Source organism: Heliconius melpomene, chromosome 16 (assembly GCF_056956725.1).
Source record: "Heliconius melpomene rosina isolate 202511_hmr_F chromosome 16, ASM5695672v1, whole genome shotgun sequence".
NCBI classification, from domain to species: Eukaryota; Metazoa; Arthropoda; class Insecta; order Lepidoptera; family Nymphalidae; genus Heliconius; species Heliconius melpomene.
Window position 1 is genome coordinate 3,908,624 of NC_140404.1, and position 24,133 is coordinate 3,932,756.

General features: G+C 31.4%; 1 protein-coding gene across 13 annotated transcripts in view; it reads right to left on the reverse strand.

Annotated features, from left to right (window-relative positions):
• Positions 1–24,133, reverse strand: part of LOC146530724 (uncharacterized) — a 125,551-nt gene that overhangs the window by 59,722 nt on the left and 41,696 nt on the right. For 12 of the 13 annotated variants that reach the window (XM_085199384.1, XM_085199383.1, XM_085199394.1 and 9 more), the window contains exon 1: positions 3,587–7,474. In XM_085199384.1, the coding sequence (XP_085055510.1) occupies positions 3,587–7,091 (3,505 nt within the window). In that variant the 5' untranslated portion in view covers positions 7,092–7,474. Of the gene's footprint in view, positions 1–3,586; positions 7,475–11,537; positions 11,628–24,133 lie in introns of those variants that run through there. The other variant, XM_085199396.1, reaches the window with a different exon arrangement.

Here is a 24,133-nt window from a genome sequence, read left to right on the forward strand (position 1 = left end):
TAGTAATGTATGTTAGTCCTTGTGATAATATAACAGGCAAAAATAAAAAAATAAATAAATTTGTAAACATTAATTACACAAATCTCATGTAAGTGACTGTATAGTCTTTTGAGAAATAAATATCTTTAAACCTAAAAATAAAAAAAAATGTTTTGGGTTCTATTACATTGATAATTGCCCCCCGTACGAGATTTTCTCACATATCTTCCTTGTATGGACAACGACTTATTACGATTTTATTATATGTATAGATATAGATGGCAGAAATAAATTTTGAGTTAATTTCTGAAAAAAAAAAATATTATATTTAACTTTGAAAATTACTATAAATAGACGAGTATATTTAATATTTAAACACACTTCTATAGTTGTTATAGACAAAGCTCTGGCGTTCCTAGGTTGGACTAGGGGCCAATCCTTGGGGTCTGACTTGGTTAAGCCTCACTCAGTCAGAGCCAAAATACAAACTTTTTATTTAAATGTTTATTTTTTAGTTTTAATATTTGTTTTTAGTCAATTCTAGAAGTGCCGGTGCTTCGTCGTTTGACTATAACACATACATAGTAGGTATGTATTATGTACAATAACAGAACAGGACGAACTAAAGTGACACTTTTATTTCAACTTCAGTTTTATTATTTAATGCCCCTCCTGCCACGGCTAATAAAGTCTGCCATAAAAAGACATCCCCCAATTAGAATTTCGAACGATATAAACCTGGAACATAATTTCAGTAAAATACCATGCTACAGTATATACTCGTATTTATGTAGTTAGTTCGTATCAAAAGTTCAATTATGTTCGAAATACTGTGTTAAAAAAATAGTTCCTATAATAATAAGTAAGATGATGGAAATTAAAGCTGAAATATGTATTTTTATCGAAGAACATATTTAAAACATATAGCCGAAGGGAAATCGAACACAAAGCAAGCTTTTACAATATTTCCAAGTCCTACTGTGCCAAGATGGTCACAATGTATAATTATGGTTACTAATAATTGATAATATTACTACATTTTACTTTCAGAATATTTCTATTTCAAATACTTTTTAACAGAGCTGCATTCAACAGCTAGAGTCACAATTAATTAATCTTTCTTTACAGCATCACTCTCAAGTATGCAAACCAAATTCATCTTCCAAAGAAACCCCAATTCTTTCTCTATTAACAATATCGTAGCAGCAAATACTCGTACTACCCCTATACACTATTATTCTAAATATAAATGACACTAAATGGAATTTGAACCCATACCAGCATGTCAGCAGATTTAGACACGTCCTTTATGAGTCACTGTAACAATATTATAGTGATAGTAATATAAGATACGAAATAAAAATCAGCTTATACGCTTTATTCCGCACACAGCAGGGTAAGGAAGTAGTGTTAAAACTTTCCGTTCCCCATTTTCTGCCGAATTCTAGAGGCATTGCATATTGAGTGGCAGAACTCAACGCCGCGTTTTACCTCGACACTAGAGCGAAGATATGGAAATATAAATTTAAATTAATATTTAATTTTCGAATTGAGTTTTTATAATATATAATTAATAATCTAAAATAATTTTCTCGTAAAAAAAATAACCGATAATACAATAAACATTTAAAAGCGTTATTAAGGTGGTCTTCATTGTTGACGTTAACGGAAATAGGTATATTACGAAGCTATCTTCTAATTTAGCAAGACCTATTTATCCGTTGCAAACACAATCTTTACGAGTGAATGAAGCGCCAGGAAAGTAACACCTACTTGCCAACATATGCAACAATCTTTATTTATAGCTGGTCACTGCTCAATTGCGATTCGAAATTTCATAAACAAAATATTCCTTGCCTTGATATAGGTTAGATATTAGACAACAGACATGTTAATTTAACTACTAAGATATTTTCTTGAACTAGTATAGAATATTAGTTTAGTGGTATTTACCGTGATGATGACCTGAGCGCATCAGTCTGGTCAGGTATTTGGCAAGATTAAACAACACTTTACATTGGGTTTAATGATTTAACCCATTCTTATCTTATGCTCTTAATTATAATCCTACCAATATTATAAGTGTTGAGATTATGAGCATGTTTGTTCCACTTTCACGCAAAAATTACTAAACGAATTTAGAAGAAACTTTACAGTTACAGCTTATATACCCCAGAATAACACAATATGAGCTACAAGTTAAATAAAACTATTGTATAATTTGGGAATAATATAACAATAAGTTTAAACGGGTAAATTCGCGATGTCGCTTTTATAATAATTAAAATTAAAATACAAGCAATCAATAATTTAATATAAATCATTAAATATAGTTTTGATTTTCCAAATTTAAAAGTGAAGTGAAACAACAATTCTATGAAGCTTCATTTTGCTGATTCTTGCATTATTTTGCTGATAAAATTGCATCATGTGTTTATCACGTAAAGCAGATATTATTCACGCGTTAATTGAAATTCCATCGCATTCCCTGCGTAATTGATACTACGATACAGTATGAGTAGGTACATGACGTTATTATAAAATTTCATTAAGAGGGACATTAACCAAGTTCTAATTAATCCTTTAATTAAATAATTTCTTTATACCAAAAAGTCAATTAAATATTAAAAACAATATAAAGGAAGGATATTTAAAATTGATTTATAGTTTTAGTAAATAAAAATAATATTATAGAATACAATAAGTATAATCGATTTAATACGATAAGTGATAATGATACATTTCCAAAGCACAAAGCTACGTAAGGGGGTGCGAAACAAATCACAGGAATGAGTTTGCAGCTTTGAGTCATCAAAGGCCATTTAGTACCGATTTAGACGATCCAAATATTTTCACGGACGACGCACTTGGTTCTTAGTTTCTCTTACTATAAAATCTGATAAACGAATGCCAAACAAATAACAATAAGCGAAATTGAAAAATTTTATTACAATGGCGAAAACTATATATTTCACATCCACATTATAGATATATTTATTGACAAAAATACAATATTGCCCTATTGCATAGGTTATCTTTCATTGTAATCATACCTATTTTTATATCTAAATATATTTTTTTATAAAATAATTATAAGTGATTACTTTGTTCATATTATAAAAACAAAATAAATACGTATTCTAAAATATGTTGTTTACTATACTTCATTCCTCATAATTCTTGTTGGGAGGAATCTAAACTAGGAATCTAAACACTGAGATGTATGTAAAGAAGAATTAACTTTTTTGGTATTATAAAATCTTGCTCCCTAACATTAAAGAGATATAACATGAATGACAAAGTTGAACGTCATGTACTTATTTAAAAACATTAAATATTTGAGGCTGACGACTTACCTTTTAGCATTATTCACTCGTATTGATAATAATTATTTAGAGGAAGTATAATAGTTTGATTATTAAAAAAAGCATGCAGTCCACATACAACAACAACAATAACAAAACAACAAAAGCTTAGTTTTTATAAATTAGGAAGTATCACTTATTACGTAAGAGTCGTAAAATAAATTTTCCAACACTTATAACTAGGATAAACACTGCACAAAATAACACAACATGCGTAGATGGCTGTCTAGTGCCCGACTCACCAGTGTCACCTTTATCGTTGTTTTTATCACTAACAGTAAATTTCACAAACTCCTGAATATGGCTTGGCAACTTCTTAACATCTTTCTCTTCTCCTGCTTCAATTACTTTTATTTTGTGTTCCAATATTTTTGGTTCCCTATATACATTTTTACCTTTTTCTCTTTCGTCTTCACTCTCAGGATCTCTTATTCCTAATTTGTACCATCGTTCTCTAGCTTTTGTTATAAATTCTTCCTCTATACGATTATTCATTTTAGAATCAAAATTTTCTAAGACTGGCATACTTTTTGATATGTTATTGTCACTAGTCTTAGTGACTTTAATAACTTTATGTTGTTTTCTTTGTTCTCTTTCAGCCATTTGATTCACATATTCAGAATACATTTTCTCCCTAAGTAACTCTTCTTGGCTGCTACTAAATAAAGATGAGATTCTATTTTTTTCTGTATTTCCATAATTGTGCGAAGAAGGAAATACATTATCTTTATTTATGAAGATATTGCTTTTATAGTTACACGCATTACTATGGTTAGTATCTTTATCTGTCATCATAGGAGCTCGTGGCCCTTTATTACGAGGACTTCTATTTTTTTCTTGTTCTAGTCGACGAATCTCTTCATCTATTTCTTTTTCTTTTCGACATATATATTCCATTTGTTGTGCACATAAGTCTTTGGGTAAAGATGGTCTACGTGGAGCAGATTCTTTTTTATTAATATCCCGCAAATCAGTACAATATCGATGCATATTTTGAATTGAGGATATATCACTTTCTATTTCTTTATTTAAATTGCCCGTAGAAAAGTGAAAATATTTTTTTCCTTTTCGCATAGTCTGAAAACTTTGCCTTATGTCAGAACTCTCGTCACTTTCATAAAAATATGTAGAAAGTTTTCTTGGTTTTGGAGGCGGTATTGGTTTAAAATGATTAGATGAAAAAAATGAAGAGGTTTTTGCTGTAGTGGATCCATCGGAGAAATTCGCTGAATCAATTTCTTCCAATGCACGTTTCGAAAATAATTCTCTTTGATTAGATTTTGCTTTTGATATTTGTTTAAAATGTTGTTCATTTAACGAAGTTGACGTTAATTTATCAGAATGCGAGGAATCTAATAATAAAGCTAACAAACGGCTACCTGTCTGTGATTTCAGAGTCAAATCGCCTATTGATTGATTTTTAGACATATTATGTTGTTTGGAAACTGTAGGAGATGACGAATTCTCCAGATCCTTATTACACTTCTGTATCATATCATCTGGTTCTATGATAGTATTGGTTTTTTCCATTAACATTTTTTGTGATGGTGACAAACATTCATATAATACTTCTTTTGGGGGTTGCTCAGATGGCTTACTCTGTTCATCTTGAACCTTTTTTAAAGACGATTTTCTTGGTAATATTGGAGGGGCATTGTTTTTATCAGTCGTAGAAATTGAGACAGAATCTTTGTTTTGCAAACTGTAGTTAGATTTCTTATTCGGAACATTTAATTCTTTATTTTGTAACATTTCTTTATCTAGAATATGTTGTGTTTTCTCTTTTTTACAAGACGAAGTCAATACGCTACCTTGCAATTTTTCAGATACATTGGCTAATTCTTCTAATATCTTTTGGCCAAATGGAAAAGAAGAAATTTTTTTCAAACATATGTCTTTTAATGAGACAGGATTTTTTTTTATATTGGATGCTAATTTCATAGCTTGTGTTATTGAAACGGACTGAAGTACATCTTTGACATGACTAAGACTGGAGTCTATATGAACATTTTCACCAATATCGTCATGTACAATATTTGAAATGTCATTGAGGGAAGAATAAGTTGGATTGTACTTAGCTGTACATTGTGACGAATCTAAACTACTAGACGAATCTTGACGGGTAATCATGTCTTTTGGAGAGTCATTGCTTTCCGAATCAGAAGTTACTTCTTTGATTAAATTATTTATTGCATCGTTTAGTTCACATTTTAAAACCTTTATTTCAAGATCATATTGATCTATATTTTCTTTAGATTTCTGAGGGCTCTGAAGTATATTTTCATTTCTTTGATGAAACTCTTCACTTTGAGGAGCTTCTTTAAGAGGCCTAGAATCTACTATGTCTTTTACAAATAAATCAATTTTAATATCGTCTGTATTGAGGATTATAATCTCATGGGAAATTGCAGTCTCTTTAGGTCTTTCTATTTCATCAAATTTTAGATTTTTATTTTCTTTGTCATTATTATATGTCAGTAACATTGTAGATTTGTCCATACCATTTGCCTCGCCTGGTTTTAAATTAATATTCTCAGCAATGTATGGAATTGATAATAATTTTTCAGTATCGGTAACTTCAATTGTTGGTGTCGTGATTCTAACAGTGACATCAATGTCATCATCTTTACTATCCTCATCATTGGCGTCGTATATTGAACTCGTGCTACTGGATGAATCCGTTAAATAAACTAATTCTGCCCCTGTAATTTTTTCGACAGTTTTTACAGTCCAATCACCTCTTGCTTCAGATATTTCAGGCTCTTTTATTTTCGCGTCTACTCTAATACATTTTTGTGGTATTAGATGCTTTGAAGCTGGTTGTGAATGATTATTATCGAAAACGTCATCCTCTAATTCCTCATTATCGCTTTTTTTGTCACTTAAATACGACTGTCGACGGGATGTTTTAGAAGAATCGCCACTTCCTTCCTCGTCAATTACAGCCAAAGATCGAGAAGGACCAGTGCGCGTGAACGTTATATCATCAGTTAATCCTTTTTTTCGCAATCTATACTTTACTTCACGGTTAATAATATGTTCTATTTCTGTTTTTATGTCTCCTGAGCTAATATTTGACTGGTTTGATGATAAATTAAGTGTTTCCAGATAATTACGCAACGATAATTCTTCTTCAGGACTTAATGACATAGTCTGTTGGCAATGAGCAATATTTAATGGTATTGTATTACTTGAAGAAATACCTTCGATTAATTCTGATTCTGGTATTTTTAATTCATTTACATTTTCCCATTCAATATTTGGTTCTTCAGTAGAAATAATAACGCCAGTACTTTCTATTACAGACCATTTTTTATCATTTTTATCGTTTGAGTCATCAGTTATTTCAATTATAGTTGGACTATCATCATTATCACAACTCTTACTTTTCACGTTATTATCTAATTTAGGTTTCACTTTAAGTATTTGATCTGGAGTTTCAACTATATACTTTTGTGACACAATAATTTCTTCATTTTCCTCCTTTTCTATAGTTTTACTAGATTTCTCTGTAATTGGTGAACACGGTTCTGAAAGGGACTCTTCATTTAACTTTTCCGACACAAGTTCACTGGTGCTTTCTGAAGTTTCTACAGCACTATTATTTTTGTCTTCATTTAAAATGGAAGAAGATGCAATACCACTGGACTCACTTTCCTCTATATTATTTTTATTTATATCTATTTTAGTTTTATTATTTTTCCGTTTATTTTTGTTATTTTTACGTCTTCTAGGTTTTTCGGGCATATTGATAAATGAAATAACTATGTATTATCACTAATTCACTTTAATCTTGACTAAACGTCCCAAACACGTCAATTTTAATCGATTACAACACGCATCACATTATGCCGGTATCTAGTGCGTAGGAGTGATTGCTGCTTTTACGTAAGAACTCTAAAACAAGGGTTTCGTATCGCCCGTCGTTGTAGGTCACGTAAGGGCTCATATGTTTGACTTTAAACTAATTTTCTTTTCCGCAAGCGCGCCCGGTCACGGCAGTCGTGCGCTCACGCCGCGATTTACTAATAATTATAAATGGGAAGTACGCAGGCGCGCTCTGTGGACTTTATTTTTACGCGGAGACGTGTACGCGAGCGGTACGCGCGTCGGCTCGGCCACGAGGAGAGTCCGCCGCCGGCTGCTCCAAACTAACGCACTTCCATATTATCACCAGACGCGATTTAAATTGCTTATTGTTAATTAATATTGGCCACATATAACAACACCATTTTAGAAATGAATAACGGAGAAGAACTTATGAAACAATGGGCTATAAGAACTGTTTGGTACGATTCAGCACGCATATAACATTTTAATTTTTCGATATTAATTCTTGCGTTCACATATTACTGCAATACGTTTAAAATGTATGTCTAAGCAAACAAATTTAAAGCTAAAAATTAGTTTCACAACGAGCACGTCTTACGTAATTATTTTTATATCTGTCACGATCACGGTTATATTTTGTTATCTTTATGTATTTGCTATATGTCTCTTATGTACATTATATAAATATATTAGTATATCTTCGTTGTATTTTGTTCAAATAAATTTTTTTTTTAGAAATATAACATAATATTTTTTACCAATATCATAAAACAATTAAAAACAAATGGAAAAATAAAAAGGTAGCCAATATGCTATCATTTAACGACCTTGAATGATAATAAGATTGTGTTGATTTTTGTTATCACGTGATAATATGTGAATAAAGATAAAACAAATTCGTATATATATTTTGTTAAATTTATTTCATATAAATGGAAAATCGGTTATAAAAATTAAATTCAATTGTTATTAATTAATATTTACTTTAAAATTTTACTACGATAAAATTAATGGCATAACAATTAAGAAACATTATCTAAATTGTGCTTAATTGCATTTGTTAATTATATTACATTAAGATATAAGTGTAGTTGTGTAAATAATTTATTAATAGAAGTAGAGAAAACATTTATGTAAATTTAAAAGAATATATGCCTGAAAAAAATAATATAGAAACAAAAATTATCAGAACCGAAATAACTACAATCTCTATTGAAATGTTTGTTAAAAAATATACCAATACATTTTTGCTAAAACCAAAGTTTATGCCAATTTGGTGCACAAAGCGATCATATGTAAAAGGATGTTGTATATTACATATAGTTCGTTACTAGCGTGGGCTAATATTAGACTAACGAGCCCCTACGTTTCTAGACTTGCAGGTCATCTAGATTGATTGAACGCTTCCACTGCGCAACGTATGGCTAATCATGCATGTTTAATAGCCGCCAAGAAAAAAAAAATACAAAGAAAAATCCTAACATTGTCTTATATTATGTAATTTATTCTTATAGTATTTAGGGTAATTGTTACTATTAAGATGTCGTAGATATATTTTTTTTTAATTAAAATTGAGCGTAATATGACATTAACCGGTCTCTAATGTTCTACGTAAGACCTATAGTGCTGAGTTGAGGTCATTTTCTTTTGTCCTGCATATATTTGTTTCCTTACAGATCCATTATTTTGTGTTAAAAAAATGCTATAAATAATTATTATTAAAAATTTATGAATATAATACCTTCATAATATGAACATTAATACTTAAACAAAATAAAAAGTAAATAATACAAAAGAAACAAAGAAAATAAAGTGCTTTTCTTTGTGCAAATACATGAATTTATATTATGTATCCAGCAGTGGATATATGATATTATGATAATATTAAATTCGTTGAAACAATTTATTTGGGTCAAGTCTTCTTTCTTTAGAGTATTTAAAATGGGAGTTGTTCTCATTCGATACACATTGATAGATAATCTAGGTTTCTCGTACAGTTAGCAAGAAAAGCATTAAAGATGTTAATTTTTTCGCGTTTTGTTTATTTTAACCTCGTTTCACAGTAACGTAGGAGACAGAATGCAGCAGATTAAATATTAAATGCTGTTCGCATCTGCAATATATTTTCCATTTACATACATTTTATATAAGTGAACTTATATAAAACATTTTTTTGTTTAATATTCTTTTGATAATTGATTATTAAATTATTTATTTAAAAATTGCAATATTTTCCACATAGGTAAAGATCAGTTTCTTGTAAAATAAATTTATCTACACAGATACCTACAGATACCTACGTCAGAATGACGATATGCCATTGATAACGTGAATAACATTTATTTCTAGATAATGGATATTGTTGGTATATCTTAGATTCAGAACACTAAACGAAACGTGCAGCGGTGACCTTCCAGAAATATCGCGCTATTTTCACTCGAACTCAACTGACTTTCTACAACAGGGGAATTTCATATAATATGTGTATTTGAGTCGTCGTAGCGAAGAGGCACAAGGGTTTAATTGTAACACGACGGTTGTGAGTTCGATCCCCACTCGAGAAAATGAATTATTATTTATTAAAATGTTCATTTCTTCGGTCTAGCACTAAGGCAGCCCGGCGTGGAGTTTCGAAAATTCGGTGGAAATTGGGAAACGGAGTGTCTTAACACTAAGTTCCCTCTGCCTGCGTGCGGGATACAGCGTGAAGCTGATTTATTTGATTTATTTTATATATGTTCGTGGCGACTGTAGAACAACAAACGGACGGACGTTCGGAATTGCGATGCATGACATAATCGCCGTATAGATCCGGACCATTGTGCCAAAAGGCCGGTACGATAACTGGCGCTTTTTTGGCATACGTTCAAAGGGTCATAAGGCAATTATATTTGGTAGTGCGGACGCTTAAACAATATTGTTTAAATTTACATATATTACGAATATTGATAAAATTCTTAACCAAGGTATCTTATAGAATATAGATTAAAATACATAAAATATTTATGCAGGAAATCTTATATAACTGACAATAAAAATTGGGTTGGAAAATTTGATTTTCAAATGGAACAAAATATAACGATGTTGTGGCGCACTTGGGACGTGTCTTGATAGTGTAAAATCGTTGGTAGCCGTTTCAAGCCCCACGCTATTACTAAGAACGATTATTAATAAAAAATAGGTGTTTCTTCTTTTATTTAGACAAATTTAATATTATTTAACTTAAAAATTTAGAAATTACTTAAATATTTTTAGCATATTCATAGGAAGGTCTGACCAAAATGAACAGATTGGCAAGCTGTACTCGTATAATCAATTCAATTCTGGGGCATCACGCAATATGATGTGTCAGCCGTAATGGTTCAACCCTCGCTTAGCAAGTGAAATCAAGTATTGTCGTACCGTGGACATTAACATTTTGGGGTCAGGAACAGAAACGCCTGGAATTGCATTTGGTTTTACGCTCGCGCACTATCGTATTATTTATGATACTGCGAGTACAGTTGCGTATTCAATTGTTTTGCTCTGATTTTCTGTGCAGGAGTATCATGTAAATTTGTGTTATATAAAATATTGGATTCATATAAATATAATGAATTTTTGTATTAAAATAGATATAAAATAGTTTGTTTATATATGATAATCTTTTTAAGGAGTAATAATAATTGATATAACAATTTATATTTCCAATTCTTCGCTCTGGTGTCGAGGCAAAGGATGGCGTTGAGTTGACTCCACACGTAACGCCTCCAGAATTCGGCGGAAAGTGACAAACATAGTGTCTTAACACTAAGTTTCCTCTGCGTACCCTGTTGTGTGAGGGATACAGCGTGCACGACGGTATCTATATTGTTGGATGTACTGAATAATAATATTTCATATTAGTTAATTAAGTTAACTAAACATTCACATATATACGTTTAAACGGTATTCTTAAAGGAGCAATTTAAACTAATTGGAACTCTACACATAATTATAATGCACGTTGAAGTTGAGTCTAGAGGGACCCCTACATAGGATAATAATGTTTTGAGTTACAAACACGGCCGTTCGGCAAGGAAAGGATTCAGTTAACACGTGTATTAAAACTAAAGCTATAGTCGTTTCACAAACAAGCTATTTAAACTTTTGAAGCCAGCATTACGTTGTTTTAAATTTTAATTGAAATATATTGTAATATTTAATAGACCGTTAGAGAAGTTATTTTCTAAAAAAATATTAAAGATTTTTTCATTATTTGTAAGAAGAGTTTCATCAAAATATATTTATGTAAAATGTGACGGTAGTAAATTAGTTATATAGTAAATTTTTTATAAATCATTAGGAATTAAAAAATGTACAATAAAAAAAGTGTTTACTTACGTTTATTTGTTGGTGTTGTAGCGTTAGAAGATGTGCTAGGAGATCTGACGGGAGGCTTGGATGACAACACCTCACTCGTGTGCTCGTCTTCTGTTATAAAAATAAGTATATTAGTATTTTAGATGCAAAGAATGGACTGTTCTATGTGAAGATCGTAGGTTCTCTGTTCTGTTCGTTAATATTCTCACTTTGAGTTGGATTCGTAAAGGGCGTCAATGGGGTCCAAAATTTAAGAAATGTGAAGGGCAGATGGATGAAATTGCATGATGACAACAAAGATTTGATAGGAAAGGATATAGCTTCACGCTCAATAGGCACAGAGGACCTGGAACCCTAATGTTAAGATACAAGGTTTCACATTAAGATTCTACCGTTCCTCATTTTCCGCCGAATTCCGGAGGCATTGCGTGTTTAATGTCAGAACTCAAAGTGCGTTTTTCCTCGTTACCAGAACGAGAGAATAAAAATATTAAATATTTAATTCCTCCGAGTGGGAATCGAACCCAGAACCGATTCATTTGCAGTCGCGTAGACGCTGCGCAACAATGGCTTCAGTTATGTATAAACATCTATATACATACAGCTTCACGCTGTGTGTATATATATGTTTATACATTATATGGTTGAGTAGGAAGGCAGACCCTGGTAATAGCCGGGATTAATGCCAGGAAAAAGAAGAAGAAGACATCTATTACATTTTAAATTACGATACTCAATTGAATCTAAAACTATTATTTTTAAAAATCTTCATTTAAGTTATATACTTATTATAATTCAATATATTTTTTCTTAAATTTTAAGTGCCCGTTGGCTTTTTAGCCCAGTGGAAAAATAAAATTTCCAGCTTGCATAACACTAAAAGGCGTCAGAAGATCTTTAAGTATAATATCTTTGTAAACAAATTGCTTTAGATAGAGCTCGCGACACCCACGTCGCGTATTTTATACGTATTCTACTAGCATATTTTCCAGACTTGTCGTCGTAGCCGTTGCTGTGCTATATTTCAAAGCTATATTATTTATTTTTTGAGATACAAAATATATATAAAATAATATACTTGTATCATAAAATATGATAAACAAAAAATATTACTAAATCTATTTCTGTGCCGTAGTTTGTTGTATTTTTCCATTTGAATAAAAAACTACAGATTAAATCTTTAAGATATTTTTAAGATTATAAACGACTCATTACAACTACAAGTAAATACTATTATTCTAATATATATTATTTTACATAAAAAAAATAAAATGGATACTACTAGAAGAGCTGTATTTCGTGGTATAAATAGCCGGGACTCTATGGAATTCAAACTTCTTTATGAAAACTGAAAACAAAGTGGGCTGGGCACATCATTAAAATATTTTATACTTATATATAAAATTATAAATATGTATGTACATAAACTATTTTAATTCTATGAGATTCTATAAAATTATAATAAATATTTTTTATACTTATTATCGAATTTGAATTATTTGTAAGTAGTAGTTTATAAACGCTATAACAAATTTAAGAGTGTTTTTGCAAAATGATTATCTGTCTATATGTTATTAATTAAAATATATATTTTTTAATTTATTTAATATTTTTTTATTTTCTATTTTATATGTTTTTCTTACTCAATAATGCCAAAATTGGTTATTCGATAATTTATTATTTCTTACATAGCACTATATCATTTACAACCTATCTCTCTGGATCCAACTCAGATTTTTACATAGAGCAAGTTATGTCAGGTTTTTATTATTAATAAAGAAATAATTAAATATTAATTAATTTTAATAAATAAATTTAATTGATAATAAAATAAAACTTTACATATTGCCGCTGTATTGTAGAGTGACACAATTTTGTAGTCCTATATCTATAATTCAATACCGCGTATATGCACGAGAAAAACGGAAACAAGGCAATTGAACTTAGTGCCATTACATTATTTTGAAAGGAAATACTACTACCAAACATAATTGTTAGGCAAATAAACATTTTAATGTTGCTCTAAGCAGAACGGTGTAGAGCTGAGCGATTAAAATACAATTCTGATTACTTTAAAAATAGATGGCTTCATTTAACAGGATATTTGTTTATAGTAATGTTTCTTTTATACGGATATATAATAATGTTTTTTTTGTTTATGTGTTTTCCTTTTAACGAAACTTTTCTTTTTAAAAAAAGACCTTTTAATAAGTTACTCTATAAGGATATTGGCGTGATAAGTAGCGCAACTTTTTCAGGCAAATGTCAACAACAAACGAGGGATATACAGATAAAGATATAGAAAACACAGATAAAGATAAAGAAAAAAGATACAGAATAAAAACACGTTTCCAAAAAGATTTTAAGAAAGGGTTCTATTAATAAGTTATATATTTTTAGATACGATTGACGATATGGACATTACTTGCTGATTCACCGTTCACCTCATTGAAGGTGAAATGAATCCGATATAGTCTATTACCCAATATCGAAAATTCCCAAATACCCCTTGATGACGTTCAAGTGGAAATATTTATGTTGTTTTCCGATTTGAGGAATTGTTTCGAGATTTATTGAAATTGTGTGATGTGAATAAGATATACAAATAATTTTTAACCGACTTCTATGAAAGGATTTATGTTTGTTACATTTGAATGGGTGAAACGATTTTGATGATCTTTTTATTTGAAAGCTAGTGCTGCCATGGCCCCATTTTAATTTAGTCTATTTCTTAAATTTGCATTACATTACAAATGGACCACTAAATCAATATCCCACCAACAGATTCCGATTATTATTTTTTTTTATTGGAAAGAATACACTTCAACGGTAGTTTGATGAAAGTTTGCTTAGGTCCCGATTATGGGATTGGGTTGAAATTGAAGAAGTCGATTTTATTGTTAATAATTATTGTATGGAATGTTTGCTTAAAACCTGGTAATTACATATTTAAATAATATTAATTACGGAAACTAGACAAATCTACTCACAATTAGAGATTCTTCTCAGATTCTTTTCACTCAACACTATACTCTACTAACATTCCACATATCGAGGCACGCGGTTCACGCACTGGCCACCGACCCACTGTCAGTCTGCCACAGGGCATCACCCAATGACACTTGCCTGATGTAAATCACAATAAAATACCCGCTTTGTCCACTGATTACGACACGCTGTACTAAGCACCGGTCGTGTCGTCCTAAACTCGGGCACTACAAAAAATGTAATCATACGCTCAGGTTACATTCTGGTATCGGTTACAATGAGACACACGTGAGGTCCTGTGCATGCTTAAGTTTCAATTACACTTAGATTTCACACTATATTGATTTATAAATGTTATGATTATTGTATATAATCACTTAAAATTATTCCTTAAAAGTTTGTAGAAACTATCCTAGACTATAAGCATGGAGAACGAGTTGAGTGGCGAAACTCAACGCTGTGCTTTCGCATCTCGATACCAAAGTTTGAGTATCGAACCCATAACCTGTCGCGTTTATAGTCACACGGCCTAGCTTTAACTGTAAATTTCTCTTGCACTGAAGACAGTTTGTTCTTGGACATCAGCAGATGTCTGACCATTCTTTCATCTCTTATGCCAAAGTACCCAAATATCGTATCTACCTTTATTAAGCAAAAAAACGATACTGGGAGTGGGGAACCCGTAATTCCTCGCCTTGTTTATATTATATAATAGCAAGCTTATCAAATAGTTTATTTTTCTTATTTAATATTTTATCCACAGGCATGTATAATATAAACATATAATATTTATACTAAGTCAATGTTGACACGAAATAAACGAAAATGACGGTAATGCCCGCTTCCGTGTTTTGAATGTGATTGGCACACAATATATTGTCCGAAGGCGAGGTGTGGCATGTGGCAGACAGACTGTCAGTTTAACTGCGCGAGACCAAATAGGTAAATTCTAGAACCATCCATCACCCCAGGTACATGTCAGGGCATGTTCCATTCAGCTTCGTTTTATTAAGCGATCAAAAATAGGTCGTCGTAAAGTGAGGTTGCCGTAATTTATGACTGAAGTCAGTTTAACTAATTATGATCTAAATGGCTATCAATTTTAAATACTTCCTCTTTCGTGTCATTTTTGTATAAAATTTGCGTTAATGTTGGGAACACTGCCATTGTGGCTAATTGGGAACGTATTTTAGTTTCCTGACAAAATATATAGACCAAGTGAAAATATATAATTTATCGTTCATTTGGTGCAATACAATATTTTAAAAAATGCAAATAACCCATGTATTGCCCTTTTTTAATTAATGCAGAAGACAAGATTGAAAACAGAAAGAAATAATAAATAAATAATTTTTGACAGAAATAAATAATTTTTATACCGTCACTCCAAATCCCGCACACAGCAAGGTAGGCAGAGGGAACCTAGTGTTAAGACACCCCGTTCCCGATTTACCACCAAACTCTGGAGGCATTGCTTGTTGATTGGCAGAAGTCAACCTTGCGCTTTGCCTCAACATCAACACCAGAGAGATATAAAATATTTCATTTCCTCGAGTAGAAATCGAACCCATAACCTGTCGCATTTACACTTACACTTTCTACCACGACTGGCCTTATTCATAGCTTACGTAAATAAAATTCAAAATCAAATAGTTCAGAGACCAGCACAGCTTTCACATTAAAACAATAACAATAATTAAAATAGAGGCAACACGGATGAACGTCACCAGCTGTTATCAAGTTCGGCAAGCCAAGACATCTGTCTCTAAGCATTCAATGAACTAAATTGCATAACAACAATATGATTCTCGTGGGAAGGCAACTTTGATTGCTTCGTCGTTCCTGCGATATAATGAATTTGTTTCATTTATTTTAGTTTTCAAATAGATATATAGATATAGATACTTATTAGGATATTTTATTATTAATTTTAAATAATGAAAAAGAGCATCGAGGTCAAGGGGCAAACGGGTGTGAGTGTAACGCGACGTTTGTGGGTTCGATCCCCACTCGAGATAATGAATTATTATTTATTAACATTTTCATTTCTTCGATCTGGCACTAAGACCAAACCATGGCGTTGAGTTCCACTACTCATCACGCAGTGTCTCGATAAATTTGGCGGAAAGGGAAGAACGGAGTGTCAGTATACTTTTCAATAAGCTATATGCTTTTCTATATTCTATCCGTAATATAGAAATCGGTTCAGCGTACCATCGGATTATAATAATTAGTATTAAAACATCTCACTTTGATAATTTTTCTAGGCTAACAAAATTAGCTTTCACGTTAAGTGTTAAAAATGTAAAAGATATGGACATTTAGGTCAACATGAGTAGTAAAGCTCGGGAAATGGGGGTACAAAATAAAATTTTAAGCCATGAATTTAAGATTTGATGAAATTAAAATTTTGGGGTTGCAAACGTGTAATTGTAAACGCGACAGGTTGAGGGTTCGATTCCCATTCAAAGAAATGAAATAGTTAATATTTTCAATTGAATTTCACCACTTAACAAGTAATTAATGCCTCCAGAATTGGGCGGAATTTTTCTATTGATTGCACTTGATCTTCTAAAGATTACAGATTCTTTTCTAGTACATAAATATATAACTATAAACCTACCATGATTTTTATTAACTTTATCCTAATAAATAATACAAAAATAAGCCACAATGAAAGTACATTTAGATTCTAAACGTAACAACCATAATGAAGCCTGTATCCTCAAATTCTTATCACGTTGACGTCGCGCCCTTTGGTACTGTCTCTTATATCACAAAGTTTGTCGTAAGTTTCAGTTGATGTTGCATCTACATGACGGCGTGGTTGATGGAACGTGATAGGAATATATTACAATAATCTTTACTATATTATGATAATAATAAAAGGAAAAAGGTATACTTGTAAATTCTTTAAAATTTTAATAACTGTTGTTATCTTATATATTAAACATCCTATATCTTATAAAACAAAGTCGCTTTTCGTGTCTGTCTGTTGTTTCTAACTCTTCTTCTTCTAAACCACCCAACAGATTTTGACGCGGTTTTCACCATCAGGTCGAGTATTTTTCGTAGAAGGTTTATATATAGTTTATTATTTGTACATTCTTATGTAAATTAACATAAATACGATAAAAGTGTATAAAGTCCTACCCGTTGAGACACTTTCGCGCATGCGCTGCTTTAATGGTAAGTACTACATGAAAAAAATGTACTGGATTATTGTGCCTCTTAATAAGATCTACAAAAAAGTCCGCAAGAGCATATTCGTATCTTTTAAGAATAACGTGTAGTGATCATATTTCTGTCTAAAAATAATAATTTCAATATATTTTTTATTGTGAGCGATATTTTTCCATAATGGTATTAATCCTTATCCTTTAAAATACTTTATTAATTTTCTACGTTTAACGAAGATAAAATTTGCTTTTTACAATATTTCGAAATTGCGAATAGTTTTACAGAAAAACGCATTTAATTGTTGACACATCCCGCCCTTGACACATCAGCTGTATGTTACTCAAGTTTCACTTATCCCGTACTCTCAGCATATAAATAAGTATATAAGTTACGTTGGCCATTTAATGTAGATGTCTTTTACTGTTTGTTCATTTTAATAAGTACTTTAGAAGTTGTTACAATATCAAAAAATCCTTGCTGCGAAACGGCTCGCCACTCGCCATGTGTCCGCCGCGCCCGCCTGGCTTACAAGCATCGGTGGTTCAGTGGTAGAATGCTCGCCTGCCACGCGGGCGGCCCGGGTTCGATTCCCGGCCAATGTATTCTATTTAATTTTCCTCACAGGCAGCCACGTAGTGTTTGCTTTTCACCAGGGACAGAATACCCTCTTCAGCATTAACCACAAGCTCGAAAAAAAAAACCCGCCTGCCTCTATAGCAACAAAGATTTAGATGCGTTTGCACGTATTGGAGTATACATACTCAATAATATATATATGCATATAATAGGAGTTGAATGTATTATTTCAGCGCGATATATTTGGTTTCATATTTTTTGTAGAAGTTATTAGTAGGTAGGTTTTTGTTTATAATTTCTTCCGTTTAAAAGTAGTCATTTAACTATCTAAAAATAGTCATTTAAATATATTTTAATAAGTACTTGAAAAGATTAGTAGCACAGATTTAAAATTACTAAAAAATCCTTGCTGTGTAAAACAATTGGAAAATCTACTATAAATGAAACTACGAAAATGTGGGTTGCATTAGGGTTTAATTAATTTTCACATAATCTTAAGTGCTTTGCAAACATACATTATATGAATAATCCAGTAGTAAAAGCGGGCGAAGCCGCAAGAGGGTCGCTAGTAATATAATAATATACTCATACATAATATACTCGTATGCCTTCTTTTAGACATAATATTATGTAGTTTTATGTTAGCTAGCTGTTGGATCAAGAACCGGATGCAGAAGACAATTTTACTTGAGACGGCGTGTATTGTGCGGAGGTTCCTTTCTCTGGAGCCCTAGCCACCAATGGCTTGGATCCTTGTCGCGCCCTCGGAAGTGTTTTTTTTATATTTTAAATGTATTTTTTTATAATTACTTATTTTTAAAAATGCAAAATTTATTCTTTATATCATGAGATTTAATTTCAATTACAATATAAACAGATTTCCAGTGACACAGTATCGTAAATAACTCTCTCACAGTATTTTATTGCATTATAGTATTTTCATTTCGTGGTAAATCGTGGACAAACAGAGTTGTGCAAGATTCCACGTCCGAAGTGGAACACGTGTTGTGCGTTACCACTGAAGCGAGGAGAGCATTGAGTCAGTCAAAAGGGACGGAACTGTGCCTGTCAGAGTATCACGATGCGTGGGGCGCACCCCAGTCATTTATTGTGTAAATACGAGTTAAATTACTTTGACAGACTTTCCAGATTTTTATGGAAAATTTTAATCCATTATTAATTTTGTATAGAAATTATATGAGGCCGTCGTGGCGCAGCGGCACAAGAGTGTGACTGTAACGCGACGCCTGTGGGTTCAATCCCCACTTGACGAAATAAAATATTTATTTACATTTACATTTTTTTTTCTTTGCTCTGGTGTCGAGTCAAAAAGCGGCGTTAAGTTCCCCACTCAACACTTAATGCCTCAGAAAAAGAATGAAAAAATAAAAAAAAAAGAATTCGGTGGAAAGTGGGGAACGGAGTGTCTTAACAATAGGTTCTCTCTGCCTACTCTGCTGTGTGCGGGATGATACAGTGTGAAGCTGATTTTTTTAAATTTAGTATATAGTAATTTTTTAGTAGTTTTGTTTTGTATTTACGTTATGGCATACGTTTTTAAAGAGACATACAATCTATTAGTTTTACATACTGAACTCTATATATACATATGCCTATCCCTTTATAGTTGAGAGAATATAATGTTATTATTAGTTAAATCAAGAAACGGAATTAAATATTGTAGTTCAGTCAAATGCAACATAGTGGCGGTGCAATGACCTGGCAAATAAATAGCTTTATTGCGCAACAGAATTCGTTTCTCTGATCAGAATAATATTTATACTTCTTCTATAAATATTTGTTTTACATATTTCGTTTGCTTCCATTATATTATATAAATATCGATAATGTTGTAAATTTTCTTTATCGATAATGTGTCAGATGCAATCTGAAATACCGATAAAACATGCCTTAAAATGCTGAAAACTAATTGAAGTGATTATTTTAACTAATTTTCAATCATATAGAATAAACGAGAAATCTATTTTATAGTTTTGTTAAAGTAATTTAATTTAAAAACAATAGTAGCAACGCAAAACCAAATACTCGTATTATTACCGTAAAACGTATATGAACGTCGTCAAATTCATTTGAATATGTTTAATAAACTTTTAAGTGGAAATCCTTTGCGATAATATGCTAATATCGTATCATATATGACGGTATTACCCCAGGGAATTTATTAATGAAAAATGATAGCGGTTAACTGGGCTTTGATTATTTATATTTTATAATATTGAAAGGTACCTTATATTTAAAATATTTATTGTAAATAAATATGCAAATAAAGTTAGTTAAATAATTTTATTCAAAATGTCATATAATTTACTAAAGTTACTTGGCTCAGACTTGAAAAGAACTGGCGCAAGAAACTCATTACGACTTTGTTTTTTTTTCTTCTATAATACTTATCAATTTGATACGTATTGTACGTACGTATTGTACGTATTGTTGTTTGATACGTATTGTAGAATAAATAAATATTTTTAAATCGATTCATCTTTTCTCCTTTCTATGATTCAAAAAGTAAAGCTATCGTATTTTTAATATGCCGAGGACGAAGAAGGGTCTTTTCAACATATTTTTTGCACATCAAGAGCCGAGATAGTACCAAAGTTGCACATTCAGCAAGGATATTAAGTGCTTGGGGTCCAGATTCCAGAACTTAATAGTATTCAGAGTCATCAAAGTCATGTCTTGTAAGGATTTTTTTGCATAATCTTCAAATGTAACAAAACTATTTGTATCTGTAAATACTTTGTGTCAAGTATAATGAAATTATATTTATTTTTATTTATTAACCTTTATTTTTATTTTAAATATGAATAAATTAAATGTATTATTTATAATTTCAATTAAAAAGATATAATTTTACAGTTTTTTCAACTTAATCTGGATAAAACTATTAGTTTTACGTATCGCATAGATTTAAATATCGACATTTAATAAAAGATATCACGTTATCAACTTTATAACAAGCTAAATTTTAAATTCTAAAACCGTTCCGGAGAAAATATAATGAATTTCACGTTTCGTATGTAAAAATAACATGGACGCGTAACTTTTAACGCCTTATCGGACCACATTGCTGTGTGCGACCAAATTTATGAGGTGTATTGTTTAAATTTATAAATTTTTACCCAATGGAAGTTACAAACATTTTACAAATCTTTAACACTTATGTACTTACTTGATAATTTTTTTTTATTACATTTTAATTTTAACGTTTAATTATATATTACGTTCGCCAAATTCGGCCGAATTCTGTCAACACTGCGTGTTGAGTTGCGGAGCTCAAAGCCGCCCTTTGCCTCGACACCAGAAAAGTAATGGAAATATATATTTTTAATAAATATTTCATTTCTTCGCGTGAGAATCGAACCCATAAGCAATCGGTTTACAGTCACAATTTGTGCCCTTACCCCACGAGTGGCCTCTAATCGATTATGGTGTAATTATTTATTTTGTAAAGTTAACATTATATTTGTGTAATTTCTAAAGTGACAGGTTGTTTTTTTTTTAATTTAGTTTATAAAATAATATTTTGGCGATTTTTGAGAAAATTCAAGTATTAGTGCATTGCCTGGTGAATTTATTGACCACCTAGAGGCTCAGCAGATGTAAGTAACAATGCGGGAATAATAACGAATATCAACACTTCAGCGAAAATAACTTTCTAAAAACAATATTATAAATAACAATAAAAATTGAGCATATGCCTATTGTGTCTGAAAGAATCCCAAGCATTAAAATTAATAACAAAATTCCTCACATTTCGTCACCTACCTAAAAACAAGTTTAATCGAAAATTCCATAGCATCCAAGTATATCACACTTTTATTTGTAAATACAATAAACTATATTATTTTGTTACATTTCTAACGACACTGACCTTTAAACTCGTTCTTCTTTTTGTTATCGCCAACTTTCTTTGTCTTCGAGGGTCGCTTTATATTACACGTTAGTCGCTCGATCGCTTTTAGTATCTTTTTGCTAACTTTGTTAATTGTTCTACGCTTTGGATCGCTATATTTCGTTCGGGTACCACCATCGACATTTTTCTCGCAACCGGAATCTGTGCTATCATCTGTCTCAGTCGCGGAAGATTCGGAAGGTGGATAGAAAACATACGGAGAACTTGCAAAGCACGGGGAATTCATAATTTTTGACCAAAAAATTGAAAAATTTATTTAATTTCTATATTTTGTTTCACATATCAAAATAGAAATATACACTTTACATATAATTACACTAAATTAATAAAACAAACGACTACCCAGACCGCCGTTTTAGGAACGTTATGCTGAGTCGACGGTGGTAATACTTAAAGATTTCGGGTGGCTATCCAAGTAGTGTTCCAGAGCGTAACGCCGCACCCATCCTATCTAACCTTGACTTGATTCGCTTATATAGATCGATACACACGCTAAATACTATAAGGTTAAGAATATATGCCAATTTTATTAATAAAATAATCAATAGTAGCTTTTTAACTAACTGTATATGGAGAAAGATAAAAACCGCTTCTAAAAATGATGTACAACCAATAAGCACCATTAAACAGAACACTACGCTCTATATTTTGCATAAAAAATTATATCTCATCAAAATTATATATTTTTTATATATAAAATTATCTTACAGTCATTAAGTTACAGCAAATTTAAAGCCCGTTGTAAGCCCGTTTCTATCAATCAATATTGACAAGATTTTAAAAAATAAATAAGTATTTATTATAATCAATCGCTTATAATAAAAAAATATATGTAAATACTTTAGAGTTTTACTAAGATTAAAGACCTTCCAAGCGAGACACCACGCCTAGGCCGACCGGAGGCCTTCAATTGTCTTGTTTGATTTAGAGAAGATGCGATAATTGTTCGTTATTACATCATCATAGATTCCGATACTAGACTAGACCAGACATTTCCAGAAGAAAAAATATACCTATTTTTAATTTTATTATATCTGGTAACACACTGATTGACACACCGAAAAATGATTTTAGGAACCTCAAGTAACTCTGACTTTGTCTGTGTTTTTATAATGTGCAATATGAAAATTCGGTAGCAGATACTAGGTCAAGCAGTTATCCAGACCCCCATGATAAAGGTGGTAAAGAACGCATAGCGAGGAGTCTCTACGTAAAGTCAAAGTCAAAGAACCTCGCACGGATTATTGGGTCCACGTTATATACAATGAAATGGCACCTGCTGATGGCACCGGCCCAGAGATGAGAACAATACTTCTATAGGTCCTACACAGGGACTGTTTTCTTTGCTTTCCAGATGATCGCGATTATTAACATAGGCTTCTATGTTAGAGAAGATAAGTCTTATAATTTGGACCCGATTTTCCTCATCTAAGCTGAGAAATCTTCTAGAATTTATTATATGAAAATGAAATATAATACCATTTTAACAGTAAATTTACTACGGAGAATATGTGGTGTTATATGTTGGTAAGTGGCAACACACATAGTCTATGTCGACGTAATCCCTATATCCTATGAGCTTTACAATTTCTCCTGTCTTTAAAATTTGCTACAGAAAAAAAAAAACAATAAATGATACGGACTTTTATATTAAGCAAAGCATTATGTATGAATGAAATAGAACAGAGGCGATTCGATTAAAAACAAATTTATCGGTAAGTCGACTCCAATTTTCATCAAAATACTTGCGTTAAGTTTGAAAATCTGCCAAAACTGTGAGAATTAAGGAAAATTGCTACAATTAATGAGGCTGGAGAAATCTGATCTCATTCAATTCTAAGTAAAAATAACAGGGATTCACGAAATTCAATAGGCCTTGTTTAAAAAACGTAAGTCGAAAAGTTTTTTTTTAAATTATTTTCAGTCTTAGGAGACTTCT